This window comes from Aureobasidium melanogenum (genome assembly GCF_000721775.1).
Source record: "Aureobasidium melanogenum CBS 110374 unplaced genomic scaffold scaffold_22, whole genome shotgun sequence".
Classification (NCBI taxonomy): domain Eukaryota; kingdom Fungi; phylum Ascomycota; class Dothideomycetes; order Dothideales; family Saccotheciaceae; genus Aureobasidium; species Aureobasidium melanogenum.
The window spans coordinates 245,771-259,079 of NW_024470074.1; the positions used below are offsets into that span (position 1 = coordinate 245,771).

The window sequence follows — 13,309 nt, forward strand, 5'->3', positions numbered from 1 at the left end:
CAGCCTCTCCCACTGTAAGATGCGGATGCAGAATCTTTCCGACTCACAGCCAGTAACGAATCTTGTGCACCACAAGTAGCAAAAGAAACACCGGATTCCCGGCGGAAGAAACTTGCATTTCGAAGGCAGTTTACTTGTGGTTGTTTTTTCTTCTTTCTTTTGGGGTGGCTTTGTGTTTTTTTTTTTTTTTTTCTTTTTTTTTTTGTGCTCTTTTTTCCCTGTTTGCCCCTTTTATCTTTTTTTTCTGGCCTTTATGGGAGTTGAACCCAAGACCTTTGGTGGTGAGCGATGATGATGTTTGCCGGACTGGCGCCAACCAAGTGGGCCACCGCGTCCGGCGGCACCGACTTGGTTGGTGAGAGGAGAGGCGACGGCATGGTCTATATAGCTTGGTGTTGCCGTTGTTGTGATAGTGATGGATGACTAAAGTGAAGGCTCGACACTTCACCCCTGACTGATTTAGTTCCACTCCGTCGACAACAAAGACATGCATGTGACGCGCTGGATGTTTGTAGGCACACCTCTCTGCGTGTTGCTGCCTAATCTCGCAGCGTCGAGCGTGTCTGCAGCAACTCTGTTTTCTGAGACAACCTGTCTCTACATCTTACAGCTGCCAGATCATGACCATCCTTCGCGCACTTTAGGCAGTTTTGTTGTTGCCCTTGAAGAAGTTTTGAGCGACAGCTTTCGCCTTGGAGAAACGCTTTAAGGCGATACCAACACCTTGACGCGCATTCCATCATTGAGACTGATCTCCATATTAATGAACCCAAGTGCTCTGGCCTTACAGCAATTGGCCATCGCAGAACCTCTTTTGTTGTCCTTGAACAGTGGCTCGGCGCTCGTTACTGATGGTCGACAGCTACAGAGCCGTTCTTGGTCGGGAGAAAGGTCCAGAGAAAAGTTGTGGAGAGACAGAGACGATGCAGCCATTAGGTAGAAGGCATCCAGACGAAGTATCGCAACAAGCAAAAAGGAATGCAGAATAAGCGACCTAAAAAGAACACCGTGAGCAGGATTCCAACCTTCGACCTCCAGATCCGAAAGAACGACTAGAGAAACCAATGACTAATCGAAGGACTGTATCAAATGAACGTCCAAGAATCAGGTGCGATATCACTATACCACCACGGCTTTTCTCGCTTATTGGAGGCTTTCAAACTTCGAATATAAAGCTTGACGTTCTGTGGGATGGCAGCGAGCTCGTACAATCACGGGACTGGGAAAGGAGCTCGAATGAGGGAGTTCCTGAGCGGCGTCGCAGAAGCGCGGGAGACTTCGGAGCCTACGGCTGAGACAGACGACCACAAGTCGATTTCTCTATACAATCTCTTGTATCCGGCGAGCGACGAAAGAGATGTCGAGGCCTTGTTAGAGTGATAGCTCTACGGGAAGCGCTCAAAGCCCGGTTGACAGTATCAGGTCCTTCTGTTTGGCAGCACTAGCAATCTCTTGCTGTTGAATGCCATTAGGTATATGGACGTTTCAATCTCCAGCATCCACAGTGTCGAGCAGCTTGGCGCATGTGGTAACATGTACAGCGATGACAGTGCCAATGGTCGCTGCGCCCCTGGGAACTGCATGGCCCCACAGAGCCTTGCCCCTTGCGCCCTCTAGAGCGGCGACAACAGCACTTCCAGTGGCACCAGCAGTAGCACCCATCATCCAGCATTTCCAAAAGGGTTTCGGGGGCAGAGTGTCACTGAAGGTAGTGCTCAAAAAAGTATATGTACCAAAGCAAAAGAAGAGTCGCAGAGTCTGAGCACCTAGAGCAGTGGCAGTGGGTAAGCTTCTTGACTGGACCAGCGAGTGCATGAGAACTTCATTAAAGCCTCCTGCTGCACCGCCAAGCCCACCTGTCAACCATACTGGCAAGTGGAAGGGGGCGAGTATATGGCGGGTGTGATCGAAGGTCCAGAATCGGATACCAGCACGAAGTACGGGAGGAGTGGCTGCTGATAACGAAGGAACCTTGGGTAGAAATGCCATGGGCAAACTGGCGAAGCCTGCAAGACAGCCCGTAGAGAAGAAGCAGAATTGGCGAGTTGGAGAGGGAAGGTCCAAAGAGCCAAGATGGATCTGCTCTCGTGAGAGGGCCATATCTGAGAATTTCTATCGTGATAGATGACAAGCTGAAGATATTATAGCACAAAGGTTTTCGCGATGTCACTAATATCGTGAGGGTTCAATTGGGGACAATCTCAAACATAGAAAGTCATACTTCTACAAGCGAAAGAGCGAACGGCATCTTGAAGTCTCTGGTGGTGGTTGATGCTCGATGATGTTGGATTAACTGAGTGACGTCGGAGGGGAAGCGGGTTCAGGGCGGGCGATTTGGGAGTCGCATGGCAGACGGACGCCGATCGCGGGCTGGACTTTTTCGAAGGTGAGTAACAACCATTGACCATCATTGACCAGTTGCCCTCGTTTTGTCGCTTTGTTTTATTCATTACTGCCAGTCTTTATACATCAACACACATCATGTCGACATTCGGAACGCATTTCAGAGTAACAACGTGCGCGCCCGCCCTTCGTTCTACCCACCTCAACCTTTCCGACTAACGATCCTCTCAATAGCTATGGCGAGTCGCACTGTCTCAGTGTCGGATGCATCGTCGACGGAGTCCCTCCGGGCATGGAGCTCACCGAAGCCGACATCCAGCCTCAAATGACAAGACGCAGACCGGGACAGAGCGCCATCACAACACCACGTAACGAGAAAGACAAGGTCGAGATCCAGTCGGGCACTGAATTCGGTGTCACTCTGGGCACCCCCATTGGCATGCGCGTCATGAACGAGAACCAGAGACCAAAGGACTACGGCAACAGCACCATGGACCTCTACCCTCGTCCCAGTCATGCCGACTGGACCTACCTGGAAAAGTACGGCGTCAAGGCCAGCAGTGGAGGTGGCAGAAGCAGCGCTCGCGAGACTATCGGTCAGTCCATACCTGTTTTTCTACTCCTACTCGCCCACTGACATACCACAGGCCGTGTTGCGGCCGGTGCCATCGCCGAAAAGTACCTCAAGCTCGCCCACGGTATTGAGATTGTCGCTTTCACCTCTTCCGTCGGCCACGAGCAGCTCTACCCTGCCACTGCAGACCACCCTACCCCCTCAACCAACCCCGAGTTCCTCAAGCTGATCGACGAAATCACCCGCGAGAAGGTCGACGAGTTCCTCCCCGTCCGTTGCCCCGACGAGCAAGCCAACGACCGCATGGCCGATTTGATCGCAAAGTACAAGCAAAAGGAGGACAGCATTGGTGGTAATGTCACTTGCGTTATCCGTAACGTCCCCTCTGGTTTGGGTGAGCCCTGCTTCGACAAGATGGAGGCAAAGCTGGCCCACGCCATGCTGAGCATCCCTGCCACAAAGGGTTTCGAGATTGGTTCTGGTTTCGGTGGTACAAGAGTCCCTGGTAGCATTCACAACGACCCCTTCATCGTCGCCCCTGCCCCTAAGGGCTCGGCCGCTGCTTCGGGTGCCGCAAGAGCCGGTATCCCTCGCCCTCGCCTGACCACAAAGACCAACAACTCTGGTGGCATTCAGGGTGGTATCACCAATGGTGCCCACATCTACTTCACTGTTGGCTTCAAGCCGGCGGCTACCATCGGCCAGTCGCAAGCAACCGCTACCTACAACGAAACCGAGGGAGTTCTCGAGGCCAAGGGCCGCCACGACCCCTGTGTCGTTCCCCGTGCCATTCCCATCGTCGAGGCCATGGCTGCTCTCGTCATCATGGATGCTCTCATGGCCCAGAATGCTCGCCAGGCCACACGTTCCCTGCTACCTCCTCTTCCTAACGTCATCTCAGTGCAAGCCGCTCAGCGTGCCGACGAGGCAGCCAGAGAAGAGCAACAAACCATCAACGTCGAGTCCAAGGACTAGGCATGACATTTGCTGCAAAAATGTGGTGTACGGCGTAACAAGGATATAGAAAAAATGCTGGTGCCAGGGCAAAAAGGAGGGCTCATGTTGTTTTGATTGTTTTCTTGTATAACCTCAATATATCCCAATCCCGCGCTTCTGCCTCTTACGTTCGCCCTCTTGCATCTACCGATCATATATCGACCACAAAACTATGTCTAGAGCTGAGTGGTCGCTACAGAAGCCGAAACACGTTAGGTTCGGCATTTCGATCTCATCTTGGCAGAAATCTCAGCCTCCAGTTTCAGCCCTATAATGACTTTATATCTGCTAGCGCTCAGTCCGCGGGTCTCGCTCATCTCGTTCACGCCAGATACGCTGTCGCAAGCGCTGTCACCTGTGTCATGTCTCCTGAACCGTTTTGTTCTCGGCCCATGATCAGCAGTCATGAGCTGCGGTAAATGCAGGGAATAGAAAAAGATCCAACCTACACGGAATATAGAAAAGGCGCTTCTCGTATATCGTTCCGACTGTGCGGCCGCAGCGGCATGAACTATTTCTGCTACCTAACGTTTGTATATCACGAACAAAGTGCCGGTAATATAGATACTGCGCAGCCCTCGCCATTGCTCTTTCTGTGATCCCTGGAGGTTTTGGCGGTCGGAAGCTGCACCGAAGGTGAGAAGGAACAACACCCAAGCACATTGAGTAGGTGCGATGTGCTATTGAGCTTGCCTTCTATTCTCTGTCCACCTCTTTTCTTCGCCAGACCAATCTTCTCTTGCAGAGTCCATCACCGGTTATCATTGATCTCTCTCATCGAATCTCTTTACAAAGGCCATATAGAGGCTTCAATTGCTTCAATGCCATCGTCACTGGATATATTCATTCGAGCAGCTGCTACTCGACCATCTCAATGCACCAAAGATACATGTCCGGCATCTTACTCTGTCTACGGCTATGCACCCAATCTCGGCGCCAATGCTTTCTTCGTCGCTCTTTTCGCCATTAGCTGTCTGGTCTTCTGCTATCAAGCCCGGTTATATCGCAAATGGCTTGGCTTCTCGATTGCCATGATCCTAGGCACAGCGTTAGAAAGTGTTGGTATGTTCTTTACTTGTGTAGCGTATGGCTTGCCAGCACAACTGACATACACAGGCTACGGATCCCGCCTGATCCTCTCCAACGACCCCTTTTCTCCCACTGGCTTCAAACTGAACATCGTCCTTTTGACCTTCGCCCCGGCTTTTCTGACTGCCGGAATATACCTTCTTCTCAAACAGCTAACACTATCTCTTCAACCATGCCTTTCACCACTGAAGCCTTCTCTCTATACACCAATCTTCGTGTCATGCGATCTATTAGCCATCATCCTGCAAGGCGCAGGCGGAGCCCTCTCAGCTGCCGCAGCCAATGGTACGAACAAGAGGCTACTGGATCTAGGCGTTGATGTCATGATTGCAGGGCTCAGTAGCCAAGTAGTCACGCTAGCCATCTTTGCGGTCCTAGCAGGTATATTCTTCCTCAGGATGTCTGGAGCTAAGGAGAGATTATCACCCGCCGCCGGTCACCTGTGGCAAGCGACCAACTTTCGCTTGTTCATTGGTTCTGCAATCCTGGCTTTCACACTCATCTTCATCAGATGCGCGTATCGAATTGCCGAACTCAAAGATGGATGGGGTAGTCCTATCATGAGAAGGGAGGACGAATTCATTGTGCTGGATTCTGTGTAAGTTTCACATCCTCCCATCTGTCTTGTTCAGAGCAATGCTAACTTTATCTGGGGCAAACAGTATGATTTCTGTAGCTGCAGTGCTGCTCAATATCTTCCATCCTGGTAGATGCTTTAAACGAAATCTCAAGGATACTGCAGTGGATCTATCAACGATCGATTACCGAGAGGTAGATGAGGAAGTGAATATTGATATGCAGTCTAAAGCACATGCTTGAGAACTCTTCTCGCACAAATAGATACATGTAACCACTTTCCAATTTCCGTAACCTTCTAATACATCGTAGAAAGGGCTCTAGACGTTTGTCAAGACGTGGTGTGCCTTGATATAGCTTCTCTTCCGGGCAAAAGTGTAGGAAGGGTCCTTGACACGAAGGAGAGACCACTAACACGTGGGATATGACAAAAGAACAACAAAACAAAAGATTGTCGCAGCCGTGAATCGAACACGGGGCTCGTGCATGGCAAGCACGAATTTTACCACTAAACCACTGCGACTAAGACATCACAATCACGTGATATAAAGAAAGCCATGAAGCACGAATATGTCTTACAATTGTTTGTAGAGACAATGTCGAAGGTATGACCCTGTCATCAGCATAAGGGGCATCAACACAAACGTGGAAGAGTACAGGGAACGCGGGTGTGAAGAGCCTGCAGAAAAGAACTGGGTATCTGATACTGTGGATGGTAAGGGGGAAAAAAAAAACTCCTCTAGTAGATGCAACCCCAAAGGGGAGAAAAGCAGGAAGCGAACGTCAGAGCCCTTGACGCCTGAGAGTAAAGCCACACCTCTCCCTCTGTGATACTTGCTAAAACCTCACGCCAACACTTCAAACAGCAGCATTCGACGTCCTCCTACTTAACCCAACATTAGAAGTCCTCCGACTGCTACTGTTACTACTCACACTAGCTGCCCTAGCAATGCCAGCCCGTTCTTCATAGACCCTCTTAAGGTCATCTACCGAGCTCTTCCTCAAGCCAATCTTCTCAACAACTGGTGCAATCCTATTTGGATCCAGTTGTTGGGCAGCATTGGAAGTGTTCTGCATTGTCTCGATGGAGGCCATGCGTTTGAGCAGACCTGGTGATGGGGTTCTGGCAAAGGTGGGTGCGGAAAAGGTGGTGGTGGGTGGATTCGAAAGGGAAGGTGCGCGGGAGGTTGTACGTGAGGAAGCTGCCCATGTGGGTTTGATGAACATGTTGTCGTCTCTTTTCGGTGGCGAGGGAACTCGAGCGGATACCGAGCGTTGGGATTGGACAGACGGTACATCGTTGCTTGACGGCGAGCCTGGCGATGTCGTGGATGATACTGGCTTTCTCTTCACCACATCGGCAGCGAGTGAGTTTTTCAATTCGTTCATGAAATCGTTCTGTGCTGAAGCAGCTGATTTAGGAGGGTTTGGCTTGGACGGCACATTCGGGGGAGATTCGGTGTACGGCAGAGTATTCCTGATATCCGTGAAGTCGCTCAATGCACTTGACTGACTTGCATGTGACTGCGAGGCGGAGCGGCTGGGGAAGTTTGCGTAAGACGGAGGAGCACCACCTATTGGCGCAGGCTTGCGTTTGATGGGAGAAGCCAGACTGTCAGTTCTCGCAGGAAACGTCGAATTGGAGTCCTCAGGCTGCCTCGTTTGTAAGGATGGACGAGGAGGTAGGACTGGCTTCTCAGACTCATCATCTTGGAGATGAATTCTGTGTGATTGCTCTTCGGAGTCGTGTGATGTATCTCTGTGGTTCTCTGACAAAGGGTCCTCATAGTCCTGAGCAGCAGGCGGAGGCCTGAGAGCAGCGACAAACGAGTCGGGGGCGGTCTGACAAGCGTCTCGCAGGTCATGCGGCCAGTGTTCAACCGCAGCCTCGAGTATTCGACGGATTATGGAGGTCATCTTCGCGTCAGCCAATTGATCGGAACCGCACACGAGGGCTGGGGAGAAGCAGATTGCTAGATTGTCAGGCGTCATCTTGTTGGTTGCTGAGTAGCTCGTGACGAGCGAAAGTAGTGGAATAAGGTGGAGTATAAGTACCAGTCTTGCTGTCTGAGAGAGACACGAGGTGGTTGACGTTGGCGATAGCATTTCGACCAGGTCATCCAGTTCAACATGGGTATCGGGGCTTCCAAATTTGTATCTCAATTCGTCATAGCAAGTTTCGTGAAATATAGGAGTCTTCAGTTCTCGGTACCAGAGCTTGATGAGACCAGCTGCCAGATGTACGCCATATGCATCTGACTGGTGAATGTGTCTGAGGGTTTGGTGATCCATGTCAGGTTGAGTGTAAGTGATTCCGCCTTCTTTCCAGACAATAAATTGTTGACCACGATCGTAGGCCTCCCTCAGAATGCCAACCAGGATCGACTGAGGCGGAATGCGGAATATGCCTTCTGTCTTTATGTTTTCGCTTTGACACAGGAAAGTTGTTGTTTCTCTCAGCACACGAGGCAGACGTCTCTGTCCATATAGACTGCGAGGCATAGGATCGTTGGCGCTGAAAGCTCTACGGCCACTGACATAGGGTGAATGAATGTCGGGTGAGAGGCGACGATCGTGGAGATACACGCTCGGTGGGATGAGCAGCTTCTCGATGGGGATATGTAGGGCGAGAGACGAGAGAGTCGAGACGTGGACAATCTTTTTGCGGAACTTGGGAGAGACCATGGTGCCAAAGACCTCGATGAGCACACGCACCCAGCTGCGTTCGTGGACAACATAGAGCTTCTGCAACCTCTTTCGCACCGCTCTGCTCAGCACGTGGTACGCCTGCAGGTACCAACCCATACCCGGCCCAGTCTTCTTCTCGGAAGTAGCGCTTTCAGGTTGTCCACCAGCAAAAAAGACAATCTCATATTCTTCACCTGCAATCAACTCTTCCTCTCCTGGCAGTCTGGCGAGGACGTAGGGCAGAAGCGCATCGTAGTCGACTTCAAAGGCATCAGGAAAGGCTGCGGCGTTGAGGATGTAGACGGGTAGACCGGACTCGGATGGCAAGGGCGAGCGATAGAGGATGGAGGCAGCAATGTCGGCGTATTCGTCGAGATATTCTGAAGAAGCTCGAGGTGGAGGGACAGCACTGAGCGAGGTGCTGCGAAGTCGAGTCGCTCCTCGCGCAAAGGCCTTCATGCTGAAACAGACGGTCCGCCTTGTATTAGTGCACCAGAGGACTTGTGACTTGCGATCCAGACGGGATAGTTGTACAAGTCGCGACGAAGTAAGCACACTTGGACGTCGAGCGATAGACACAGGTGCAGGTTACGTATGCAAGCACTGAGTCGTAGCGTCTCGCTCCCTGCGAGTCGACAAGGTCCTGGCTTATTGTTATCAATTCAAAAATGGCACTGGCATTACTCTAGCTCGTCAGGAGATAGCCAGGTTACAACACACGACTGGTAGCGCCGGACCTGTTTTTTCGTTTCTTCTTCTTGTGACAGGAGAGACTTCACTTTTCTTTGTTTGCGGCTCGTCAACAATCAAACTCAGGGTCTCCATGCAACCCGCAGTGGGGTCGACAGTTAAACCAACATCTCCCGAACCGACTTGCGACATGACCCATCTCTCGTCAGCCAACATGATTCACAAGTCATCGACTCCCATATAACAAGCAATGGCCTGCTATAAGACTACGTTTTGCATCCTCTTGTCCGCTGTTCAGGCCATCATGAGCGATGCTGAGACCCAAATCTGTTCGACGGCAGCAGAAGCAAGGGGTTTAACCTCGGCCGCTTCTTATCTCTGTACTTGTATGCTAGGATGCCTTGCCAGATAACCTCCAACCTCTGCTCCTGGCAACTCTGCTAAAACGAGCTGTGAAATTGCATGTCATCGATGATTTGTGATGTCCATCAGGGTTGAACCAATTGTCATTACCAAATGCAAAAGTCTGGACACACGGAAGCCATCCGTCGTGCCCGGCTGCTATGCCGTGCTCAAGAATATTATTACTGGACCCATCGCGCCCTAAAGCACGCCTTCTGAATGACAACTCTTCAATTCCATCCAGATTTTTGATCAAACCTATCAACCTTTGTATTCATCAACAACATATATCATATCCCATCATTATCTACAACTTTGCTGTCGTCTCGCCAGCACCCTTTGTTTCCTCTTTCTCGGCTTCGGCGGCTCTGGCTTCAGCCTTCTCGCCGACACCGGAGCCGCCCATCTTCGCGACAACACCTTTGACTACTTCGAGGGTTGCTGCTGGACCTCCAGGTTCAGCTGCTAGAACCTCGCCGTCCTTTTTGACAACAAAAACTCCTCGCGTGGTTCCCTTGGGTGCCTTCTTGAGACCAATTGCTCCGATGAGTGAAGCTGAGGGGTCACATAGCAGAGGGTATGGGAGCTTTTGCTTGTCCTTGAATGTCGTGTTTGCCTTTGGCGAATCGGTGCTCAGACCGTAGATGCTGAGTCCAGCTGCAGTCAAAGGTTCGTACGAGTCTCTGAAAAGGCAAACCTGAGTCGTGCCTTTGAAATCATCATATCAGCACCCAGCACTATGAGTCAAAAGAGCTAGCCAGAGAAGAAACAGGTCTTCTCTGATAGTTGGAACGGAGATACTCACAGCCTGGGGTTGATGCCTTAGGATATGTGAACAATACAAGGCCTTCTTTGCTCTCGTCGACCAGCGCTTTGAGCGTAACCTTGCGACCATCGTTGGTCTCAATCTCACCACCGAAGCCATCGAAGTCGATCTTGTCTCCCGGCTTGGGAGGACCAGAGGTAGCCTTGGATTCTGGCTCTGGCGCAGCGGCAGGAGCAGCACTCGGTTCCGGCGCAGCAGGTCTAGCAGCAGATTCGGCAGCAGTCTCGGACTTTCCATTTGCTTTGGTGGCCTTCGCCTTGCGCTCCTTCTTTGGTGCTGGGGCAGGAGCCGGAGGGGGAGTCTTGCGCTTGCGTAGTTCAACCATGATGGCGGGAAGCAACTGGACGAGAAGACGAGCGAAGCTTTTGCGTTGAATACCAAAGATCAAAGGTGATTTCACACGTTGTTGATGCTGATTACAGAGTGCTAGCAGAGTTGTCGAACAGGCAATTGTCAGCAAGAAGCTCGAGGGAAGCTCGAAGGAGCTCTCGAGCAGTTTACGCGCCAGCTTCGCGATCAACCCCGCCCTCGGCACAATTGACCTGGAAGCAGCGGCTTCCCTACCAGCCAAGCTTTTCTACCAACTCACTCCGAACACTCCGACCGCCGCCGACCGCCGATTTTCCAACAGCCGTGCAACTTGATGCGATGGAATAATCTCCGGTGTTTCTTCTTGGTCCTTCGAGAACCGACCGCTGCGACGAGATCGGAGTCGACTTTTACTTTGACGTCTTGGCTACAAATGCCTTCGCTATGGAAGACCTTTCATGACTCGGATCGGGATGCCTGGTCCCTTCAACAGAGATCAAGTTGATCCCTTCTCCAACTCGAGGCATAAGGGTTGTTTTAAGCTATTGAAATGCACAATTGCGATACAAATCCGAGTCTGTCCATTGAGATAGCTCTTGATAGGGTTCTCTCTACGGAGACTACGTTGTTGACAAAAGTATTGTGCATTTCTATAGGTACGCTGCAACTGCCCATCGCAATTGGGAGGAAGCATGGTTACAAACGAAAGGCGGCAAGCTATGGCATCATGCTCGCAATGTTTTGCCGACAAGTTGCTGCTTTTCTGATGTTCGCTCTTGCCACTCGCTTGCCAAAGTTCAGGTCCACCTTGCGACGCTGATCTCAGAAGTCGTCCCTCTGAACCTTCGCAACTACCAAAGGTAAAGCATACAAGCTAGGTCTCTCTTATTCTTTCCATCTGCTACACAGACCCTTTTCTCGCGCCTTTGTCTCTCATCTCCTTGCAGCCCCTTATGTTGCTTTCAACCTCGACATTTTGGTGGTCCATCTGGCATCGCATCGGAGCTTGGACCACTATCCCCATCAAACGCCTGACTAACCCGCAATTTTTTGATAATATTCAAGTAATAGAAACTGCTTTGTTTCGGTGCTTTGAGTCCAGAGCACGAGACTTTTTACAAACACATCTACCATGTGTTCCGAGATCGCTGTTGAACGTCTCGCTCATTCGAACTCATATTTCTGCTGACCTAGCTTTTATACTTTCGTCATCCGCCTTCTAACCATCTTTCCTGTTTCCTTACTTTTCTCGCCTTTTATTATTCTCGCTACCTCGCTGCGTCTTTCAGGACCTCCCAACACATCGTCTTGACACGATCAATCTACGTCGCAACTACCAGACCTCGATTCTCATTGATCGCCAAGATGGCATTAGACGAAGAGAAAAGAGCTGGTTACACCGCTGGCAGTGTCAGCTCAGCATCAAACACAGATCTGGAACAGGCGCCGCCGCCACGACTTCCTGAAGAGAAGGATACGATTCCCGAGGGAGATGAGACCATGACTTTGGACAGCAAGAGAGAGGGTTTGATGGTAAATCCTTTCGAGAACGATGCCAACGGCGAGACCGAGTACAGGACATTAACATGGCTCAATGCCGGCTTCCTCCTTGTCGCTGAGACAATCTCTTTGGGTATTCTCTCTCTACCTGCTGTCGTTGCCAGCATGGGCTTTGTCCCTGGTTGCATCCTCATTGTCTTCTTCGGTCTCCTCACCACTTACACTGGATATGTCACCTACCAAGTCAAGATCGCTTTCCCCGGAATTCACAATTTTGCGGACGCTGGTCTCTTCTTCTTTGGAAGATGGTTCAAAGAGGTTTCTGAAGCCGCCCAGATCATCCTCCTGGTCTTCATCATGTCCGCTCACATCTTGACCTTCTCCATCATGTTGAACGTCCTTACCAACCACGGAACTTGCACCATTGTTTTCACTGTTATTGGCATGGTTGTGTCCATGATCCTCTGCATTCCGAGAACCATGAAGAACGTCGCTCTCATGTCTATTGCCTCTTGCTTGTCCATCGCGACTGCCATTTTCATTGCTATGATTGGCATCGGTGTCGATCCTCCTGCTGGCGCCCACGCTTACGCCGTCACTCCTTCGAGCATGACTTCTTTCCGCACTGGTGTTGTGGCCGTCGCCAACATCCTGGTTTCGTTCTGCTCCAACATCGCCTACTTCGGTTTCATTTCTGAAATGAAAAACCCCAGAGATTTCCCCAAGGCGTTGGGCATGCTGCAGACTTGCACTTGCTCTCTTTACCTCGTCGTCGCTGTTGTCATCTACCGCTTCGCGGGTACAGACGTGAAGTCTCCCGCCATTGGCTCTGCTAGCCCCATCGTTCGCAAGGTCGCCTACGGAATCGCCATTCCCACCATCGTCGTCGCCGGGGTCATCTACGCTCACGTCGCTACCAAGAACGTCTACGTTCGCATCTGGCGCAAGACCAACGTCATGAACGAGAAGAGCTTCCGCTCGCTCGGCAGCTGGTATGGACTCACCATCTTGCTCTGGGTCATTGCCTGGGTCATCGCAAACGCCATCCCCGTTTTCAGTCAGCTTCTCGGTCTTCTCGGCTCTCTCTTCTGCACTTGGTTCTCCATGATCTTGCCCGCTGCTTGGTGGCTCATGATGAACAAGAGACAACTTACTGCAAACTGGAAGAAGATCACGCTTACCATTCTCAACATCGCCATTGCCCTTATCGGTCTTGCCCTTTGCGGCTTGGGTGTTTGGGGCAGTGTTGTTGACATCTCAAACAACTCTGGCAGTGCCAGCGCTTTCTCCTGTGAGGACAACTCATAGATGTATCA

General features: G+C 51.1%; 6 protein-coding genes across 6 annotated transcripts; 3 read left to right on the forward strand and 3 right to left on the reverse strand.

Annotated features, from left to right (window-relative positions):
• Positions 1-1,485: 1,485 nt before the first annotated feature.
• M437DRAFT_77745 (uncharacterized protein) lies at positions 1,486-2,100 on the reverse strand (the record flags this gene model as incomplete). The annotated part of the gene is made up of 1 exon (XM_041026871.1): positions 1,486-2,100. The coding sequence occupies one exon, from the start codon at positions 2,098-2,100 to the stop codon at positions 1,486-1,488; it is 615 nt and encodes a 204-aa protein (XP_040877002.1).
• A 381-nt stretch (positions 2,101-2,481) lies between these two features.
• Positions 2,482-3,892, forward strand: M437DRAFT_55739 (chorismate synthase; the record flags this gene model as incomplete). Its single annotated transcript, XM_041022925.1, has 3 exons — positions 2,482-2,516; positions 2,578-2,939; positions 2,991-3,892. The coding sequence occupies 3 exons, from the start codon at positions 2,482-2,484 to the stop codon at positions 3,890-3,892; spliced, it is 1,299 nt and encodes a 432-aa protein (XP_040877003.1).
• An 842-nt stretch (positions 3,893-4,734) lies between these two features.
• Positions 4,735-5,821, forward strand: M437DRAFT_55361 (RTA1-domain-containing protein; the record flags this gene model as incomplete). The annotated part of the gene is made up of 3 exons (XM_041022857.1): positions 4,735-4,975; positions 5,030-5,600; positions 5,665-5,821. 3 exons carry the CDS (start codon positions 4,735-4,737, stop codon positions 5,819-5,821), a joined length of 969 nt encoding a protein of 322 aa, XP_040877004.1.
• Positions 5,822-7,129: 1,308 nt separating this feature from the next.
• Positions 7,130-8,725, reverse strand: M437DRAFT_55457 (Rho GTPase activation protein; the record flags this gene model as incomplete). The annotated part of the gene is made up of 1 exon (XM_041022878.1): positions 7,130-8,725. A coding segment is annotated over one exon (1,596 nt), but the record flags the coding sequence as incomplete, so codon positions are not given.
• Positions 8,726-9,755: 1,030 nt separating this feature from the next.
• Positions 9,756-10,302, reverse strand: M437DRAFT_34390 (alkyl hydroperoxide reductase/ thiol specific antioxidant/ Mal allergen; the record flags this gene model as incomplete). The annotated part of the gene is made up of 2 exons (XM_041019275.1): positions 9,756-10,066; positions 10,164-10,302. Coding segments are annotated over 2 exons (450 nt in total), but the record flags the coding sequence as incomplete, so codon positions are not given.
• A 1,721-nt stretch (positions 10,303-12,023) lies between these two features.
• Positions 12,024-13,301, forward strand: M437DRAFT_55622 (uncharacterized protein; the record flags this gene model as incomplete). The annotated part of the gene is made up of 1 exon (XM_041022907.1): positions 12,024-13,301. One exon carries the CDS (start codon positions 12,024-12,026, stop codon positions 13,299-13,301), a length of 1,278 nt encoding a protein of 425 aa, XP_040877007.1.
• Between the last annotated feature and the right edge of the window lie 8 nt (positions 13,302-13,309).